Source organism: Aulonocara sp. 'chitande type north' Nkhata Bay, linkage group LG13, assembly GCF_057382095.1.
Source record: "Aulonocara sp. 'chitande type north' Nkhata Bay isolate Kocher_YH1m ecotype deep benthic linkage group LG13, A_spYH_male_GT1.1, whole genome shotgun sequence".
In the NCBI taxonomy this organism is placed as follows: Eukaryota; Metazoa; Chordata; class Actinopteri; order Cichliformes; family Cichlidae; genus Aulonocara; species Aulonocara sp. 'chitande type north' Nkhata Bay.
The window spans coordinates 30,960,121-30,982,524 of record NC_141356.1 but is presented as its reverse complement, the minus strand read 5'-3'; the positions used below and the strand labels follow the sequence as shown (position 1 = coordinate 30,982,524).

Below are 22,404 nucleotides of genomic sequence, written 5' to 3'. Positions count from 1 at the left end.
ACTTTTTGGTATAAACTCAACTCGTCGTGTTTGGAGGAAGAAGAATACTGAGTTGCATCCCAAGAACACCATACCTACTGTGAAGCATGGGGGTGGAAACATCATGCTATGGGGCTGTTTTTCTGCCAAGGGGACAGGACGACTGATCCGTGTTAAGGACAGAATGAATGGGGCCATGTATCGTGAGATTTTGAGCCAAAACCTCCTTCCATCAGTGAGAACTTTGAAGATGAAACGAGGCTGGGTCTTCCAACATGACAATGATCCAAAACACACCGCCCGGGCAACAAAGGAGTGGCTCCGTAAGAAGCATTTGAAAGTCCTGGAGTGGCCTAGCCAGTCTCCAGACCTCAACCCCATAGAAAATCTGTGGCGGGAGTTGAAAGTCCGTGTTGCTCGGCGACAGCCCCAAAACATCACTGCTCTCGAGAAGATCTGCATGGAGGAATGGGCCAAAATACCAGCTACTGTGTGTGCAAACCTGGTAAAGACCTATAGTAAACGTTTGACCTCTGTTATTGCCAACAAAGGTTATGTTACAAAGTATTGAGTTGTATTTTTGTTATTGACCAAATACTTATTTTCCACCCTGATTTACGAATAAATTCTTTACAAATCCTACCATGTGGATTCATGGATTTTTTTTTTCACATTCTGTGTCTCACAGTTGAAGTGTACCTCTGGTGCAAATTACTGACCTCTGTCATCATTTTAGGTGGGGGAACTTGCACAATCGGTGGCTGACTAAATACTTTTTTGCCCCACTGTAAATTATAGTTCAGGCTAGTTCGGGTGCCCCTAGAACCAGATGTTCACAGAGGTGCCACAGGGCCAGTGTGCTCCCTGATGCACTGAGCCCATCTAATCTTTTCTCTTTCACACTCTATATCCCTGTGATTTTGTGCCACATCATTATTCCTTTCACATCTTACATAGTTTATGCTCTTCCTTCTTTCTCCATGCAACTTTGTGCAGGTATCTTTGGAGCAGCAGGTTTCTTTATGAGTGACTGGCCCCACCAGCCGGTTGAGTGTTTACTGTTCTACTGTAAGCTCTTTTCTCTTTGCTCATCCAAGCCAGTGATGGCTGCAGAGCCTCCCCAGGCCTGTTTGTCCCAGAGGTTATCGTCCAGTTTTTTGTATTCAACTGCTGTTGCACACCACCCTGCAGTAACGGACTTATGGAGAAAGAAACCATTTAATGGTGGGTTAACTCAACCCTAATCATCCATTCACTTGCCCGGTGATAATGCTGGCATGTTTTAGGGGACATCAGCAGCCTGTAGTAGGAGCACAAAGCGATCTGTCATGTGTGCATAAGCAGTTTTTGTGTTTGAATTTGCACAATTCTTCAGGCCCAGGGGAAGAAGTGGTGGATAAATGGATGGACTGATAAAAAGATGACAAATAGCTGAGCTTGGTTTGGGAGAAAAGCCAGGAAAAAAAAGATGTGGGAAGCAGATCTGGCTGTCAGAGTGTTAACAGCCATGAGATGCAGACGATGAAACGGAGAACAGTTAAGTCTAAAGGGGGATAATTAGGGAAGGGAGAGAATGTCAAAGTAAAGGGTGACTGTGGGTGTACCTTTATCTATGGAGGCTCCAGCCATATGGTAGAAACTCAGAGCTGTGTCCACGTCATTTACGTTCTTCAAGAAAGTAAAGAAGTTCTCCACCTCCTCAAATGTGATGCCCTGTGCGACAAAGAAAAATGGACAAATTTGTTACAAATCCTTCCTGCATTTGTATTTGGGCTATTAGAGCATTCCAAACCTGCGAAAAACAGCCAACTATTGTTAAGACAAGAGCTGCCACTGTAGAATACCACATTTGGAGGACCTTAGGAGTGTGACACAAATGACAAGAGGAAGTCTGCATAAGCTTTTGACACACATGGTTAAACATTGTGCCACAGACCAACAAGGGGACAGACAGCCTAAAGCAAACATGCGCACATACACATATAAACAGACACATAGTCACACAGCTGCTGCACTGCTGATGAGCTTATTTGCAAAGAAAAGTGAACAGCTGGTCTTGGGCTGTAAATAATACTTGAGTCATTTACATTACAGGTTCTGCCAATACTGACAGACTGACAGCAGGATTGAGGAAGACAGGGTAAACCGTAAAAGAAGTGAAGACAGACAGGGAGCGATGCTTGCTGCTGTTTAATTCCTTAGGGAGACAACTCTGGCAGCATCATCTTTTCCCTCATGACTTGGAGGAACAGTCACTTCCCTGCTTTCTGTTCCTTTTCTCTCCTAATCGCTGTATTTAACCATCAGACGTGCCTTATCGTAGCTAAGTCTGACATCTGTGGTGCTTTAATGTATAACAAACAGCTCTGTGACAGTCCACATCGTTACATTCCAAAAAATTGAAATGGGACATATTTCGCTGCAACACCCCTGGGAATACGATATGCATGGGTGTAACTTCAGTCAGTTGACTGATGGGGCTCGTTACCGTGAAACCGATCCAGCATAAAAACGGGGTTCATGCAAAGAACTTGAAGTAGGAAGGAGATATAAGCATGTACTAAATTTAGAAATTATGATTTTTACATTACCACGAATGTCTGTGGAGAATTTTTATGCTTAAAGCAATGTGGCTGTAAAGCAATAGTCTTGTCTTTTTTTTTTCTTTCAAAGACTACTCAACTGAGGATAATGTCTAAAAAAAAAAACACAGTGCAATTTTGTGAAGACTCTGAGACGACCAGAGAGGAATGAAGAGAGCTAACTGCACCAATATGAGGTCATCCCAAAATAGAGCTAGAGGTGGCTGGAGAGACTGAGTTGGTAAGGTGGATAAGATCAGACACTGTATGTGCTGCCCACTCCCAGTGATGTATTACCTCTCATCCAGACTCTCACAAAGACTCTCAATGCCCCTGCACAGTCTCTTTTTCCCTTACGCATGCACCGTCTGTCATACATCCTCCCATGTAGGCTAATTAATTAAAACACTCAGAACACCTCATCAAGCGCTGTATCTTACCTCTGGAGTGGCTAAGACTTTCAGAGCTACATTTAAGGATGGACGAAAGGACATATTTATTTACCTGTGCATCCTTAAACATTTTCTTCAACCCCTTCTGCATCTGCTTGAGTTTACGAGACTGGACGCCGCTGTAGGCCAGCAGCATACCCCCGAACTGCCTCTCAGTGATTCTGCCGTCCACAGGATCGTTCCTCTCAAACTAGGGAGGGAAAAAGAGAGAAAAACAGATCAAGTGCTATGTGGAGGAAACAACATTTTTAGTAAGGGAGCGCACAGGGAGATGGGAAACAGTAAATACTGATGTCAGGCTTCAAGCTGAGTCACGTCTGGAGCTGGCATTGGTGACATTAAATGTGCATGTGCATTTTTGCAATGTTTCACTGCAACAACAGCATGCCTCTGCTGTGTCAGGTCAACACACTTGATTTATGACTGAGGATGTTTGACATTTCTCTCTTAACTTTCTGGCAGGCAGGATGTGACTAAGCCCCCCACATTATAATAATGAGAATGGCACGTATTCTTTGACCTGTAAGTTTGTAAGCATAAGAGTTACAACTATAAAGAGTCGTCATGCATCACTTTGAAGCTGACGGTTGGTCCCTAGCAGACATTCCAGGCTCCAGCTTCCTAGGTAACCCTGTAATGTAACCTGATGATTACAGTATAGCATAAAGTCAGTTAAACCTCAGGGATATCAGTCTGTTCATTTAGGAAGCATAAACCATTGTGAAACCATTTCATGTGCTTTGATATAAAGGAAAGAAACAAAAGATGCATTGGAGAAGCAACACAACAACACCACCTGCGAAACCATCCTCATCATTTTTATCTAATTTACCCTAATTTACGAATAAATTCTTTACAAATCCTACCATGTGAATTCATGGATTTTTATCATTTAAGTCTTGCACATTTCAACAATGTACTTACTTTTACTTTGTGTGTAAAACCACCTGTCACTACCTCCTTCCTTCCCCCCTCACAGAAACATTTTTTTATTTAATTGTTAGGGTAATTTGGGACTACATATAATAGTAAGATTTGTTTCCTCAGCATGAAAATCCTTCCAGACTGATTTGTTTTTTCTAGTTTTTCCATTTGCTATTGTCCTTGTCACTACTTGTAGCAAAAGATGTTACCTGCAGCCATTTCAGGTTGCACATGTAGTCCAGCGCCTCCAGTATGGCAGAACAATATGATCAGTGTCTGTAAGGTTTGTTGTTTCCCTAGCACAATTTAAATTGTGTGAAGGAGATACTAGGAGATAGGCTGTGACCTGCGGCGTGCTGGACAGGGGAGTAAAAGGGGATCAACCTTAGCAGCAGGACTAGTATCTGCTCTTTTGTGAAAGGAGGACCAACATGACCACTGTTAAGAGTCGTACAATGTAGCTACAAACTGGTCACTGTGCTCATAGGCCAGAGCTGTTGGGTTTGCCTGGCAGCACCAGAACGGGCTTGTCCGCCACTGGTGCGCCGTTCTCTACAGAGATGGAGAGCACCTTCACACTGAACATAAGAGCAACATCAAAAAGTCTCGAGACACTGTTGAAAACGCTATGAAATGCTAGCCACTTCAATCGCTTTTCTTAAATTCAAGAAGAGTTAAAACTCAGGAACCACTCATTTCATGTTGGCTGCAGTTATTTAATCTGCTTTCACATGAAGTTGCTGAATGTTAAAATAAATTCAAACTTATCTGTTGTGTTATGATTTCCCCGAATGACTACTGAGGTATCATTAAGGCCTGACACATAATGCTTCCTTTTCTTGCAGATGCTCAGATCTGAGTCCTGTTCTCTGAGCCTCTGATAATGCCACTCATTATGGTTTGGAGCATCATTTAGGCACTAGGCATGGTAAACACCAGCTCAACCATATGCTCAGCAGCACTGATCAGCTGTTGCTACTGACTTCATCATCGTTTTTGTTTTTAATTTATGTGTAAAACCACCTGTCACTAGCTCCTTCCTTCTCCCCTGATAGAAACATTTTTTTTTTTTTGATTTAACTGGACTCTGGAACTACATGTAATACAGACAGTGAGATTGTTTTTGGCTCTGTGAAAAAGCTATTCATTTTCCTCTGCAGCTCCTAATAAGTACAGAGACTTAATATGCATTTAAATTCAAATGGACTGTAACTGTACACAAACTGCAGTAAACCAGTAGATGGAAAATTGAAGTTGAATCATCTCCTCATTAATTTTTCCATTTTTGTTACCTCTAGTTTGAGCACGTCGTGCTGCAGTTTCCTTTGAAACTCCAGGAAACTGCCAATGGTGAGTTTGCCCTTCAGATCCCCTCCAAAGAAGTATGTGGTGAGAGCAGAGCTGCAGCCACCTGTCTTCAGGGTATTTCCTGTGGTAGAGCGATCGCGGTGTCGCATACCCATGCTGGTCTGGGAACGAATGATGCTCTGGACCTACACATACAGAGAGCCAAGTGTCAACCAGAGTGTCCGTGCAGACTAAGTTTTAGAGCTAGTTATAAACTACAATATATTCACTACAATATATACTATATAGACTGTATAAGACAAACTGAGCTGCATATATGTTGATGTTAGCACAGACTGCTGAGCACAGCATCTATCTGTCTCTTTGAGAAAGGGTCACACTGGTGGACAGCAGTGTGGGAGCCTACCTTTATTGCTAGTCAGTGTGTGTCACTGTAAAACAATCAAAGCTACTCTGGTTATTCAATCTCAATATAAATATGTGGGCTAGCTCTTTCAAGCTTCTGTCACGTTTAATATGTTGATTTTGCGCAGGTTTGCGTGCATCTGCTGCACGTAGGACATCCTGCTGATGTCAGTCTAACCTGTTCAAACTCCTCCAGGTCCACCTCTCCATCGCCGTTCAGATCAAACATCTTGAAAGCGATCTCAAAGTTCCTCTGGGGAGCTGGACACAAGAGCAACACACAAAGCCACATGAAGAGATACTCTCAATTACACACAGTATATTACAAATATTACACAAAACACATAATTGTACAATATATTCAGTCTTCTCCTCATTCAAGGTGGCGCAAAGTTCTCACACAGGGAAATCAACCCTCTAACTACACAGCAAAAATTGGCCCCGCCTTCCACCAACACTGAAGCTGCTAAAAAAAACACTGCACACTCTGTTATTTTCTTTTGCTTTAATACATTAGTAACTTAAACTTTACTGTCTACTTTTGGAACCTGATCTAAACTGTAATATTTTGTGAGACTATGTATATAAGATCTATATACCCTGATGTGACAAAATGTTACGAACACGCTCACTTAATATGCTGTTGGTCCTGACGAGACAGCTTAAAGCCATCGAGGCACGGACTTAAAACGAACTCTGAAGGTGCCTGTTGGTAGCTTGTGCCAGGCCCTATTAGCAACCCCGTTAGTCGAATGATGTGTTTCAAACCCCATCCCTCATTAACTGTTTGACCTGCTGCAGAGCAGCACGAGCAGGGATTCACCACTGCTGACCCCACAAGACTGCTAGTTTTAGACATGCTCTTTATCAACTGGCTTCTGTCTGTCCATCCACCAGCACAGGGAAAAAAAACAAATACATAAAAATCACCGTTACCAGATGTGACAATCAAAATTTATGTGTTCATCTGTGAGTGGTCATATTTTGACCGATCCATGTATTTCATACACCAAAACAATAACATGCAATATAAAATATTATACAGTCTCTCCTTAATTTGTAATTCTTTTCATGGCTTCACATTGTTATTGTACAGTTAACTACTATGAATATTTATTGCTTCAAATATTCTTCAGTGCCTTTTATGGAAGATTAATCTTTATTAGAAAGGCACTATGAGGTGTAAATCTAAATCTGGTAGGCAAAATACATCTACTTTGCTGTTTTTTGTGGCTGTGTTAAACAGATTGAAACCAACCATAATGCATCCTGCTTCGTCTGCTTTAAAAAAAAGGCTTGTCCTTGAAAACTTCCCTTAAGGTTTTCTCCCTATGAACGGATTATAATAAAAGGTCTAGCAGAGTTGGGGATAAAAGTTTACTAGCCTTTGGAGAGGAACGAGTTGAGCTTAATTTTCATTTTATTACCAAACACTACGGCCCGTTGGGAGTGGAGGCATTAATGTGCGATTTATTTCCTGTATGAACCACCAATACTAGATCAAGGTAAGACTGATTCTGTGTAAGCAGACTTGGTCAGCTCACATTAACATTTAAAATCCACGTCTTATACATGTCCTGTCCTCCCTAATAACGTCGTATCAAAAGACATCCATTCTTTTACTTTCTGTCCTAACTGACAAGTAGAAATGTAGAGAGCAGAGAAGACACAAAAGAGACTCTCATGAGATCTGATCTGTGAACTATGCAGACGATTTAAAAGATGTTATACTTAATGAGACAGGTCATGTGAACCACTTCAATTCTAGGAAGTCTTGCACATTTCAACAATGTACTTACTTGACAGCACAGTGGTGAGAAAGATGTAGTCAGAGAAGGAGATAAGGCCACATTCCCCCAGTGTGTAAAATATGCTGTCCTCATCTGCAAACTTCTCCCTCTCCTGGGCAATCTTCTGCTCATCCAGGTCAGGACGGACACACACACACACACACACACACACACACACACACACACACACACACACACACACACACACACACACACACACACACACACACACACACACACACACACACACACACACACACAAAAAAAGGTAAAAGCTATATTAAAAAACCTTCCACATGATCCAGCACTAGCCTTACAGCCTCTATAGCTGTGCAGTTGTGTGTGTGCAAGCAAGTACGTGTGTGTACGTGTGTGTAGGACCAAGGCTCAATTAAAGACTTGCTCAAACACAAAAATCTAAACACATTCTGGTCTTTCACACACATACACACACAATAAAAAGTTCACTTCATATAGCTGGGTTATCACATGAACAGTCATGCAAGTGCTGCATACACATGAAGCCAAACAGGTGAGGATGATGATGGTTAGTCAGCAGTCAGCTCGAGTATAAAACATTGTCCACCAGAGACCGTACTCACAGTGAGAAACTGACACAAAGAGAGGGAAAACATCACGAGAGACTGCAGCACAAACGCACACACCATTTGTTAAACATAGCTGTAATGTAACCCAGAGCATTAATCATTAAAAACAGGGCGAATTAAACTCTCTCTCACACACACAAACACACAGTTAACGACATGTTTTCCATGTGTATATCCACAGCACTGCATGAAAGTGCGACTTAATCACATGCACACTACACACTCAGTGACAGACTTGAAAGACAGTGTCCCACTAGTAGGGCTCTCCACCAAACAGACGGACAGAGCATGCCTAGAGAAGGAAGAAGGGGTGGAGGAGGGAGCTCGGCAACGCTGAGCCCATGTGGAGTTACCTCCGTCTGTAAAGGGGTCCATTTCAGAGGAGTATGAGGAGGGAGGAAAAACAACTGTTAGAAAAACAAAATCATGGCCTCTGCTGTTTTTTTGCTTTGTTTATAGCAGGGCTTTAATGGCAAAGACACAGATTTGCATTCATATAGCTGCACACACACACACACACACACACTGAAACAATCTTGCTCAAAACAAGATAATTGGTCGATGCCACTCAAAGTTAAGAATTCAATTATGCTTTGCAATCGTCACGGTGTGCAACTACAATTAGTGTACAATGAATAATCACACTAGGACTATGATTTGCTGTGCTACATATTATCACATTTTGTGTACACAGAGCATATCTAAACTGAAGTGAATCAAAGTCATGTTGCAGTATAATCACAAACGCAGGCTGAGTACACTACAAATCAAAGCTAATCTCATGTTATCACTTGCAAGGGTCACAGACATATACTAACTACATGAACCAAAACATGTATAAATATAAACATTTGGTGGCACCCCCTTCATATCAAATCTTTCAAATCATTACCCCTTTGACCGACTCCCTTCTCATTGCATACAAACAAAAGACAATTAGTATGAGGGCATAAAGTTTATCTCTATCTCCAGTTCATGTCTATCCTCAGTTTTAAAAGTCAGAGATACAAAGACAACAACAGTTTCTACTAGTACTTAAGATATATTCATTCTCCAAGGAGAAGGGAGTGAGGGAGAAAGGGGAAATCAGAGGGAGAGAAATTTATTTTTTAATCATACAGGTTTACAAGAAGTGACAGAATAAGAAAGACAGCAAAGGGCAATGTTTTAATTCCAGGTGCTTTGCAAGCTTTTCTGGTGTAACTGTGTGTATAAATGCAAGAAGGAAGAAGAAGAAGAAGAAGGAGCAAAACAAGATAAAGTGAGAGGTGCGAGAGTGAAAGAGGTTGGTACTGTCCCCTAAGTTGGGTACAATAACACATGGAACAAGTCCTCTGGGTCCAAGGTGAGAAGCAGCTGTAATGCCAGTCTACAAAACAGAAAAGACAAACACTTCTGCACGAGTGTGTATGCCAGTAGGCACAATGGGACAGCTACAAGGCCGTACACCAAGACTCATAAAAACACTGGGCCTCATTATAAAGATCAGAGCAGAGGCACCAAGCACATTAGGGGTAGTATCACATTTTTCACTCGTCTGAGTCAAGGATAACAGCATCCTCACAGAAAAGCCTGGAGTGAAACAAATCCAATTACAATCCAGCTTCCCACAAACTGAGATGCTATTTAAAATGAATCAAAAAGACAATGCTAAATTAGCAAACTAATTTTTTACGCTATTTAATATAAAACAGTATAAAGATGACATATTCAAATAAGAAATTCTACGGTTTGTTTTTTCAAATTTTTTTTCGATTTGCTGTTATCGTCTACAAATCTGATGAAACTACTCGATGAAGATGATTTGGTATAAAAAGAGCCTTTTACAGTAATACAGTAATTCCCTCAGATCCCAAATGCTTACAGCGTGTTTTTAAAAGAAGAGTTGATGCAACACAGTGACAAACACCCTACTTTATAAGAAATGTGTTGCTGAACAAAAATTCAAAATGGGCTGTTTTCCTTTACATTTTACAAAGAATTTCAACTTTTTTTCACAGGGTTATAAAAAGGCCACACGATGGAAGTTTTTTAAGTCTTGTAGGATCCCCTCTATAGCTACAGATTTCAGTACCAATGAGCTGACATTAAAGCATTCTCTCTTTGTTTGTTTTTTTCTATTCGCTCTATGCTATAACAATGTGCACGCTGTTAAGAAGAAGAGGAGGTATGGCACTGTGAATATCAACCTATGCTCCATGTTTCATACTCCCCATCCTGTGGCTCTGTTGTAAGGGTCATGCTTGGACTTACACTTTATCCTCCATCTTTCTGTCACTAGTGCAAGCCTCGGCTTCCGACTTGAGACACACAATACTGGATTCTCCAGCAAAAAGCCAGTGAACAGTACAGAAATGCACACAGAGTACAACATCAGATAAAAGGCAGAAAGTCTTATCTACAAAATGCAGCTACTAGGTTACTTGATTCCTTAGACAGACTTCGTCTCTGTGTCTAATTAGTTAGTAATTCATTAGTTTTGATAGCTCAACAGGGAGGACATTATGCCTATAAAACACCAACTACATTTAAATCAGTATTTAACACTGGTAGATTTTTCCCAAAGCACTTAAATGACTGTAAACGTGATTGCTGCAGCAATCAAGTAAATTAAAACCTATCTCTTAATCAGTACCAACTTCATATCTGTCTGTATACATGTGAGTGTGGCTGCTTTTCAGACTTCTGGCTTGAGCCTGGACATGTCTACATACTTGTCCTTGTGTTTCAGCTAGAGATGACAATCCGACTAGCCTGTTAGGTGAGGCAGAAACACAGGACTGACAGAGCTGCTGTCTGGGCGTCACTGGTAGCAAGGAGGAATGGACAAACAGAGTTAAAGGTCTGGTCAGGGCTAATCTCTCTAGTGCACTAGAGCTAAGGAATAGCCCATGGCTACTCTGACCAAATTTAAACTAGCTTTAAGAAAACTAAGCATGAGACCCGTACAACCAGACACAGCTGAAGGGATGCATGCAGAAGGCCAAATTATTCATTCATTATTCATTTCACGCAAATACTAAGGAAACATTTTCTAAACACTTAAAAGTGATATACTTAAAAACTTGCCATAGAAACATTTTAGATCCTAATTTCTTTGATAAAACCAAAACAGCTTGCAGCAATGCAGTCTTATATCGACACCCTATATCAATCATCAAATGACAGATGCTTCAATGCATTACCTTCATTATTTAGTGTTTTGTTACTTTTACAAATAACAAACTGTATATAACATGATTATCTGGACAGTAATTTCATTTTCACAGTTTTGCATGTGTACACGACTATAAAAAATTAGAGATCAGCAATCAAGATGTCAAAAGGTGAAAAAAAAGGGGGAAGAAAAGCTCATTATGAAACTAAAAGTCACTTCACCCTATCTTGTGTCAGTGACAGAGAAAATACAAAAAAAGGGGGGCATGCTCCAAATACTTAAGGATGTGACAATGAACACATCTGTGCTAATGAGACTGATCAAATCTCCTGACATCCAGTGTCATAACAAAAGCAAACAGACAACTGCTGAAGCAACTGACTGATATGAGACACAATTCACATAATTCTGTAATCCGCTTGTACACACATTTGGATACCAAAAATACATAATTTGTCATCCATGTATTTTCTGCTCTTTCACTCTTTTTCCTCCATGACTGCCATAATAAAAACACAAATTTATGAGTCTAGGGTTTGATGAAAGGCTCAGGCAGCAACAGGGAGAATTTGCTCTCATTCTGCTGTTTATGTGTTTATTGAGTGACGCCTGTCCTCAAGTGACCTCGCATCTGAATGCAAAGGTGAGTTTCAAAATAACGTGGTTTACTGGAGCGTGTTGATGAACTGACTGGAAAAAAAAGAAAGAAAGAAAAAAAGGTCAGTGACATGTAAAGCCTGACCGACAGTGCAGAAAGAGTGAAAGACGGGAGGAGTGTGACAAAAGATGCATTAAAAATGAATCAGGACCGTTGTGTCCTTTGCACCGCAGTATGTGATGTGGTAGCTCTGAGGTTACTGTCGCTTTTGTGGGTACAATAAATGATTTGAGTATCAGGGAAAACTGAATTCAGGATGACCTGCTTGAGGGTAAAAGTCAATCCAGGTCTCAGCTTGATATTTCTGAATGGTCTGACAGCCTACACGCCCACTTGCACTGCATCTTCAACACAGCATGGCGCCCCATTCACAAACTACGCACCCCAACAAACACAAAGACGATGTGATTTTTCATCTTTTACTGAGCTGCAGACGATAATTTCTCCCTGTATATGATCGCATCATTGGACCAAAACACTGCATTCTGTAGGTGGGTCGGCAGGTGTGTGGGAGGAGAGAAAATTAATGCATTAGCCACCTCTGGTCTCAGGGGTAACCACAAAGCAGGTTTGCCATTAATAACTTATGCAGTGAGCACATTCAGTATAATGCTTCCTGATGTGGAACGCTCAATAAACAAATTTTGTTCGTTGAGGACTGGCAGCTGTCTTATAAACGACAGGTTGAACTGAATTAAAGGACCAGCTTTTGAGACAAACCAACCTCTAACTGAGTGGAAGAGAGAGAAATAGAGAAGGATCAGGAGTATTCAGTGTATTTTTGTGTATGATCTTTCAGTGTCAACAAAACAGAGAACAAAGAAAGCATGTAGAAAATTACACACAGCGGAAGAATATATACATATACACACACACACACACACACACATATATATATATAAATAACAGCACCATTAGGATTTTATATATATATATAAAAAGTGGTCTGTATCAGTCCAAGCAGCAGGCCCTGGGAGCGTCCTGTGAGATCAGAAAGGGTAAACATGACAACAGTTGGTGTGACAAGTGGCGTGTTTTCCATTGGAGCAGCACTCCCTCTGAGTGACAGGTTTCGACTCTCCGTCGGTGGAGGTCATCCGGAAGACAGCGTTGCTTTACAAACACAGTGAGCCAGAACATGTAGGAACAGTTTGCATACATTTAAATGTACAAACCAAGTCCTGCCTCCAGTAACTCTAAACCATGCTCTACAGAGATCATGCAGCACTGACACCCGGACAGTCCAGAGGATGGATTTGTGCAGACTATCAAGCACACCAATTCAGCCTTGACATCAGCTAACAGAGCCTTTATGGCTTTTTTCTGGGCCCAAACCACCCTGTGATGACATCATGCACAGAGAGGGGGCGCCGCCACCAGCTACTTTCTCTGTGAGACACAGGCATCAGAGCAGTGCATGCTGGGAAACAGCTCAAGTGCCAAAGCATTTGGAAAGCTACAGCTGTTATTAGAAGAAATGAAAGATGAGAAGAGAGAGGTGTGCGTGTAAAGCAAGACAGTGAGAGTGCAGGGGAACAGCACCATTAGCATGTCTTACTGACCAGTACTCTTAACAAAGAAATCATTTCAGCGAGCCTTTTTATTCTACCTTTATTCTACGTATGCTATTAACATGTACAGCACTTTGTGAAACTCTGGTTTTATGTTAAAGTGCTTTAGAAATAAAGTTGGTATGGTATGGTATGGTACCTTTGCAAAACTTAAAACAACTATTTATGTATGAAAGTAGGTGGACTTTACTTTGGGGTCCGATTAGTATATATAAATGATATAGGATTGCTGCAGTCTTTAATAATCGCTGTCAAGGCAAACTATAGCCTGCACTTTCAATAATTCAGCAGGGAAGGCATGGTATATAGCTGCCTCTAACAAAGCTTTACAAAGGGCACTGGGAAGGTCTCCAACACAACGTCCAATAACAATGTGGAGTTGGAGTTTGCATATTTGATACAGGATCACAGACAATGGGGCGTGTGTGCCTACTTCACATTATTGCACCACCAGTCATGATATGGTGAACAGGCTGTAACTTGCCCTTTGCTATGACTAGCTTATCTTCATGCAGTGCTGACTGACAGAAGCATTCAACCTGCTTAAAGACCAAATCTCTTTGACATTTAAACAATACTACAAGTATTAGGTATCTTACTGCAGCGGATCAAATAAAGAGACATGGCAGGGGTGGAGAAAGCTATAACAACCAAGTAAGTTATTTGCCAAGATAAATCTCAAAGTGCATAAGGCAGATAAGCATTTATATTACCAAGCTTTTTGGAGTCTGTTTAAAGGTGGTTAACAATTAAACAGACCAATTTCCTGATTACTAAAGCAGCTACTTGTGCAGGTTACTGTCCAGCTGCACTGTCTTTAAAGCGGTTACCAGCCAATCAGTAACAAGTACTTTGCATGGCCATATTCTGCTTACTATAAAAAAATAAAGCACTAAAGTACTACAGTACTGCTTTATTCTACTTCCATCCCACCTGCAGCAGCTTGAAGCTATGAGGGAAAAACCAGTATGGAATTTTAGGAATTGTTATTGGCAATCTAGTTAAGATGTAAATATTAAAAAGCACACTTTGGCTGCTGTCCTAGTCAAAGTGCATGTAAGTCGTGGTAAACACTGGAGAATAAAAGTGTCTGAATAGCCGTTCCCCTGAACTAACAATGGTGAACACCTATGCCCTCCATATTACTGCAGAGAAAGAGCCAGTAGTCAAAAGAAAGTAGAGAAATCAGAGGGAGAGGAGGAAAGAGTATAAAGGAGATAGAGGGAGTAGCAAGTGGCTACAGAGTGCATTTTTTCATTCAGGTGCACACATGCTGCTCGGCACACACCCCATACCTGCCAGAAGTCCTGCAGAGAGGGAGTGGCAGAATGAGAAGGAGGGAGCGAGACAGAGGAGATGAAGAGGAGGTGAAGGGGGAAGGGGAGTTGGTTGGTGGAGAGTGGGGATCAGCAGATGTAATGATTGGGAAAATGAGGCAGAGAAAAAAAGAGGGGATGTTGGGAGACGGGGAGTTGACAATGATGGTTATTCAAGAGGAAGAGAAGAGAGAACATGGGGGGAGGGGTGTTATTTGTTACATGAATGAGAGAGAATGGTTGATAAGAGCAATAATCAACAGTTAACAACGTCAGGTCACATCAACATTGGATTACTGCAGCTGAAAAGCATACCAACATGATGAGGACAGAAAGAATAACCAGAGCGAGGCAGGGAAATAACAGCAGAAGGAGAGGTGCGCTTAAACGATTTGTCGAGCAAAGACAAGCAGTTAAAGATTTTTAAAACAATCGCGATACTGCACACATGGATGGAAAACAACACAATGAGCAGGTTGAGTCAATATGAACCACAACTGGTAAACAACCATACAAGTTTGTCTTACATAAAGACTGAACCTGGAACAAATTTAGTGTCAGCGGGAGATGGTGGACAGAAGGACGTACACCTACACATATTCCCACTTAACTATGCCCAAACATTGCAGTTGGCTTAGCTATTTTTAAATAAAACCATGGGAAGTGAGATACAGAGGCCTTTAGGAGACCTTTCATGGCATTCTCACACATGGTGTGGGCTTTAGCTTTGGTTTAGCTGAAATGCTCCCTTCGTACTTAACTATATTTCCATTCACTTCATGATTTAAACAGATATTGTACCATTACACTTCTCTGGGCATTTCATGTAGGTCTTACTCATTGTACTTTTCAGGTTTGTGTTAACCTAAATAGTAAAATGGAAAAAGTAATAGTTTACTCCTCTAAATTGCTAGAGGTGAGAAGAAGGTGTGTCTCTCTGGGCAAATGAGGAGTTAAGAAGATGGGAATCTCTCGGGCCACTCTAGCCATGGCAGTAAAATTGCCAGGGAAAATCCAAAGCTAAACATGCCTGGCAAATGCAAGAAACATGAGGACTGAAGCATCGGATCATTTACATAAACAGACAAGGGCCAGACAGGACGAGTGCTCCACTTTAATTTTGGTCTGCCACACAATTTCATAAGCCCCTTTGATTACTATATATCCCATACTTTTAACAGATTTTTAAAATATGGGTGAGTAAAAGTACTCTAGGTCTCACAAAACATAAGGTAAGGTAAAGCAAAAGAGCAGGAGCAGAGAAAGGAGTACAGGAAGAAACCTATGACAAAAAAGTAGACTGCAATCCCTCGCTACCTGTTCATCTGACTTCAATATGGAGATCAGGCAGAGACTCGTAGCAACCTGAGGCCTGATGAATTTTGTAATGAGGTTAGAAGCTATAATCGCCACACTGATGATTAGCTAATATTAAATGAACGCTTAGCTGTTGGGTGTTGAGAGGTGCTGTCCGAAATCTATGGAAGGGCAGTAATGGTCACTAATCAATATCAATAAAATGTACTTATGCAATATGATCTTGGTGATTTATATTCATGGAAATGTCAGCATTTAGAGCACTGGCACTAGCTCCCTGAAGTCAATCAGTGTCCATAAGGGGCCAGCCTATAATGCTTGCATGCTGCCATTGTCTTTGAAGAGGTCATTATACAGTGGGCGGGCCTTCTTTGTGCATGTCCCTATTATAGTTACTCTTAAGTGCTTTGTTAAAGGCACCTTCACACTAAATGGCTTTTCTGGCCTTTAATCCTTTTTCTGAATTTTAGAGCTCAAACAATAGTCAGAAAACAACACATTCGGGTTGGAAGCAGACAGCAAACGCAGGACCAAAAGCAAAGACACGAGCAAAGAAGTATATAAGATACTGTTCCTCTTCAATATTTAAGATGGCGGAGGCAAAAACATTTTTTGACTGTTATTCTAATCTAATATTTTGTTTTGACAAAACTGACATACACACAACAGCTTAACAACAGAAACAAGGAAAATACAAAAAAATACAAGTTAAACATGTTATTCAGACAGCAGCATTAGATATTTGCTACTAATTTCTGGATTGTTTGCTGGATGTAATGATGTTTTCTATTTCTTTGCTTTCTCTTTGCCACTTTTGAAATGCTGCAATCCAACTTCCTGCGATAAGTATTTAATGTTTGTTCAACAGAGTTATAGATTCCTTTCATGCAAAGCTCTCCAGCATTACCAATTCATCCAGAAAAATGAACAAATGTAGTTCTGTCTCTATGCAAGATTTAATTCACAGTTTTCACACAAAGTTGCTAATATTTTACGAGTTAACCTGTGATTTGGCTCTAGTTATTTTTCTTTCAGAGGGGATAATACTGACTTTTATACTCACTTAATTTCAGTAAGACCAAACCTTATAAAACCTCACTCATAATTCCCTCTCTCTGTTTGCATATTTTTTTAAGTCATGAACAGATAAAAACCTTACTATAATCTGATGATTAAAAGGCTAATTATCAAGTGCAGACTTCATTTGCTTCATCTTTTCTGCATGAAGATACAATTCTAAATATTTTTAAATACATTTTAAAAAAAGGCATTTTTCTAAATGTCGACTTCACTTTGGTCTATTTCTGCTCAAGAAAAAAAAACACATCTTTTTTAGATTTGTGGATTATTCAGAGTAACTAGGCTGCTGATTAAGTTTTCAATGTTTTCAGTCTTTTAAAGCTAAAAACTAAAACAATCAACAATTTGTGTGACTGAAAAAATTCTTTTTCTTTTTTTTTTATTTGTTTTTTATTTGATGAACTGATTCTTAAATCTGGGTAATAAACCCCTCTGTTGGACTAGTAAGATGTAACAAGCTTTGCAATAGGAAAGATATAAACCTTCTTCTCTTGGTTTACATTACACTCACAAAAATCCCACAACAGCTACTCTAAGCTGAATTTAAGAATTAAAAATTAAGCTATGACACAATTAAACTCCTGGTGACCTGCATGATGACCAAATAGACCAAGACCTAGACACCTGTTCCTTACCTTGCCATCATACCGCTTCACGATGAACTGGTCGAGGCCTAGATCTATGAAAAAAAGAGAGAGATACAAGGAGATTATAGATTTGGGCAGAAAAATTCTAACAAACGAAGACAGACTTATTAAGAGCATGAACCAGAGCAATTACATTTACTTGGTGTCACTGTTGAACCTCTGGTAACAAAAGACATGTGCTGGAGAATAATAATAGTCATTAACAAACCCATTTGCATTTTGCCAAACAATGATCAGCATTCAGCGTTTGCTGGCCTGATCATCAGTTACGACTCAGTTCTCAAACAAGGATTCATTTTATAGATCCAGATGAGCAACACAAACCAAGATCCACACCATGCAGGAATTGTATTTACACACAGATTATCTTGACACGAGTACTTTCAGGCATTTGGTTTAATTAGAAATCAGTGTTATTTCATGCCAACACAACAAAGAATCACTTCGGTTACACACACACACAATTTGGATCAGGTGAAAATCAGTCTCGATGCTTATTATTATGGTTCTGTTGCTTCTCCCTGAAAGGAGGACAGAAAATGTGATTTTTACTAAACTATTAATTATCCCTGAAAAATAAGTTCTTCGTTTTGCATAAAAGAGAGCCGCACCTTTTAATAAAGCTAAATCTAACTAACTTTGGTGTGAGGCGGCAATTTTCATCCATTATATGATAATTCATGCAGAACCTGCAGTCCTTTTAAATTCCAAAAGTCACACTCAAGCTTCTTTGGATCACACAGAGAGTAAGTTCAGACTGACTTCATTAAATCTAACTCTAACACAATAAAAAGACTTAAAAGTCTGTTTCATCTAAATTACAGGAAACCACAAATTAGTTCACTGGAGTATGAAAAAGCTACTTTTTTTCAGTAGTTGGTTCCCATGGAGAAGAATATAATATAAAATAATGTGGGCTGTGAGGATGTATAGACATTGATAAGCTTGATATTTAAAAACTCATTCTTTTTAATCTATATTGAGTATTACTCAGAAAGAGCAGACAGCTGTTGCACATCATCTACAACTTACATGCATCACTGCTATTAGAATTCAGCAGTTTTAATGGTGGAGGAAATTTGAAGCTCGTTGTGTAATAACAATATATTGTAAATAATCTAGCTTGAATAAAATGACAGTTTCCTATCCACCTTTGCACTGCATGTATGCACTGATACAATATTAGAACACTACAAGCATACACATGCTTGTAGTGTTCTAGTATTGTATCAGTATCATAAATCCCTCTGCTCATGAACATCGTGTAGTGAAAATGTGGCAAACTTGGACGGATCATATAGACGTAACAGAAAAGAGGGTGAAACCATGCTGCTGTTGGTTGCTTGTCTAATGGGGTCAGTTCTGGAAAAGCGGTGAGCAAAAGTAAAACACTTGAATTCCTCAATTTAAAACAAGCAAACTGTTTTGTCATAAGATGACAGACTAACTAAAGCAAATTGCTGCGAAAATCTCAGCCTCACCTTTAACCCCTAAAGTTCTTGACCTTCCAGAAAGTACGAACCCTGGAAGTTAAGAAATAGTAACAAGTTTTTAAGTTGTACTAGACTTAGGTCCAAAAGGGTCCCAGAAAAATTTCTGCAGGGGGGGAAACTTATGAACAAAATCCTTTCTTTTGGCTTTGTTATCTGCTTGTCCATCAGAGCACAGTTTATCATTATTTTAATGCCAGTTTAGCAAAAGACAGTAACCTTAAATAAATGAATAGCTTTAAAATTGACACATGAGCGAAAGGTGAATCTAAGAATAAAAGGTTTGGGGACCAAGCTAAGCCAAGTCTTAAACATTATTAACAGATGGAATAGCTGAGAATCAACACAAATGTGAGACATCCAGACTAATCCTTATTGAGTGTTAAGCACGCTTGAGTCCTTTACTGTGAATGAAACGTTCTTTAACAATAAACCAAGAATACGACTGTGAATCTAACTGAATTTTGGAGTTGAATAGTAATGACAGATAGAGACGAGGGAGGTGATAAAACAAATCTATGCCAAGTTAGGCTTCCTAACTTCACAACTCTCCCATGGCTGTAGATCAAATATCTCTCACTGGCTCCATATTCGACGCCTGAGATCTGCTCTTGTTTGAACTTGTTAATTGATACACCAACTGCTGTGTCGTGACTTCTAAACACAGCATGACGGGACTACCCACCCCTCCCTTCTCGTACTAGTATCCTTATAGCACGAACTTTCACAAGTCCAGAGCCATGTGTGTTGAGTGTCCCTGAACGGAGCACAGGGGAGGGGGGATGTGTTGGGTAAGGCGCTGCCATTTAAGTGACATGATCTCAGCATTTCTTAATGGAAACATCTTACCCTGTTTATTAATGACCATAAACAACCTGCATAGAAGTTGTGTAACTATATATCTCAGATCTCCAGGTTGTATTTGGGGCTACACTTCTACTGCAGAGACTTGACATTTACTTATATCCACTGTGACAGACCAAAGAAGCTAAAGAGGGAGTACAATCATATGAAAGAGGAGGGTATGTCAGTGGGTGAAAGTATTGCCCTTTTCACACATGGGACACGTAACATTTCCAGCTCCATCAATCTGTTAAAGCAAGCAAATTTTGCCATTTACATCACTGTCATGCTAATGTTTCTCCTGAAATACCCAAAACGCTGATGGGACAAGCCATCACGAACATGATATGATCTACACAGGCCAGATTTGGCAGAACATCAAGTGAAATATAATACATATGGTTAGAGTTTTGCCCACCAGGCATATATATTTTAGTAGCTACTTTGATCATTAGAGATGCATGTATGTATGTATGCAGATATCAAGGGAATGCATCCATAAACATATGAGCAAAAAAATGGGAAAATGATTAACCTCTAGCTTACAACCAACAACTCATCTGTCTGGAGTGAACTATACCATGTCATGTGCTCTTAGCTCCTAAATGATCCTTTCTCTGTGCTCTTGATAACTTCCTGTTATTACTGAAGCTACAGATGTTGCCATGTGAGTAAATATGTGGCATTAACTTGTTTTGGAAAAGCTTTTATCTTACTAGTATCTGATACTAGCAAGTATCTGCTCTGAGGCATTGACATTTCCATTTTGGCTTTAGCCACATTGGTGTTTTTGAGCCAAAGTTAACACACTACCCTGTCATCTAAATGTGGTTAATTCATCAGCTAATGATAGCAAGCTTTGCTAGCATTAGCATTTGGCTTTAGTCGTAATCCTTTAACCAAAACTATTTTAAGTTTTAGTCATAATTTAGGAATCTAAATTCTTATAATTTTAATCAATTTTTTAGTTAACTAAACATCTAAAGTTGATACACTTGACTATAATATGCATTGATGCATTGAGAGCATCCTCACTGGATGCATCACCACCTGGAACGGCAACAGCACCGCTTACAACCGCAAAGCTCTCCAGCGAGTAGTGCGGTGCTCTGAACGGATAATTGGAGGTGAGCTTCCCTCCCTCCAAGACATCTACAGGAAGCGCTGCCTGAGGAAAGCGGGGAGGATCATCAAGGACTCCAGTCACCCCAGCCATAAACTGTTCAGACTGCTTCCATCAGGAAGGAGGTTCTGCAGCATCCGGTCCCGTACCAGCAGACTGAGAGACAGCTTTTTCCACCAGGCCATCAGACTGCTGAACACTTCATAGACACCTCAGCTTCACTACTGGAACTTCAACATTATGCACTCCATACTGTACATTAATGCCACTGTTTTGCACATGTCCAACTACCAACCTCTGTATATTTTATATACCGTAATTGTCGGGCTATAAGCCGCTACTTTTTGCACAAGCTTTGAACCCTGCGGCTTTTAGTCAGGTGCGGCTTTTCTATGGATTGTCCATGATTTTTGTGATATCGTAAGACGATTTGTTTTGTTTGTTCCGCTGTTGTACGGCACTACGTTGCCTGGCGGAAGGATCGGGGTTCAAGAGTGGTATGTTAGTCACATGTCCGTCCGCCAGGCAACGTAGTGCCGTACGAAGTAGCGCGAAAAACAAACTTCAAAGTAGCGCTACGCGTTCAGCGGGAGGCGTGGATGACGAGCGGCAATAAACTTGCGAAAAGCAAGTTATGCCCAACTCCACCGGTGGATTCTGACAGCGTGGAAAAGTGCGAAAACATCCACGATCACCAACGGATTTTGAAGGGCTGGACTGCTGCATGATGGAGAGGAGGACACCGCCACGGCCCTTCTGAGGGTGTTCGACTCCGACACTGACAACGAGGATTTCTTTGGTTTTGAAAGTGACAACGAAGGAGAGAAGCGGAGAGTGGATGACGAAGCCATCCTGAGCCTGTTCGTTTCCGACATTGGAGAAGAGGACTTTGGTGGTTTTAGAGCGCAGGAAGAAGAGAAAGATGGTGAATGACTGACTTTTCTTCTTGTTAAAGCCGTGTCACTGCACCTGAGCCTAAAAGGTAGTCCGAATCTATTTTTCTGGTGTGCTGTAGGTTACTGTTATGTACTACATGTGCAAATATGTACCCATAACTTGTTTTTCAAAATATTAATAAAAGGGCTGTGTCTCCAAACAGCCGTCTCTTTCCTGACAATTCCCTTTGTGCATATTCTCTTACATATGATAAGTCA

The 22,404-nt window shown here is 40.4% G+C and overlaps 1 protein-coding gene across 1 annotated transcript in view; it reads right to left on the bottom strand.

Annotated features, from left to right (window-relative positions):
* micu1 (mitochondrial calcium uptake 1) overlaps nt 1-22,404 on the bottom strand; it is a 38,353-nt gene that overhangs the window by 4,759 nt on the left and 11,190 nt on the right. The window contains exons 5-10 of the mRNA XM_086259863.1: nt 17,783-17,826; nt 7,450-7,564; nt 5,829-5,911; nt 5,230-5,430; nt 3,066-3,203; nt 1,584-1,692 (exon numbers count right to left, since the gene is read on the bottom strand). Of these exons, the coding sequence (XP_086115989.1) occupies nt 1,584-1,692; nt 3,066-3,203; nt 5,230-5,430; nt 5,829-5,911; nt 7,450-7,564; nt 17,783-17,826 (690 nt within the window). The remainder of the gene's footprint in view (nt 1-1,583; nt 1,693-3,065; nt 3,204-5,229; nt 5,431-5,828; nt 5,912-7,449; nt 7,565-17,782; nt 17,827-22,404) is intronic.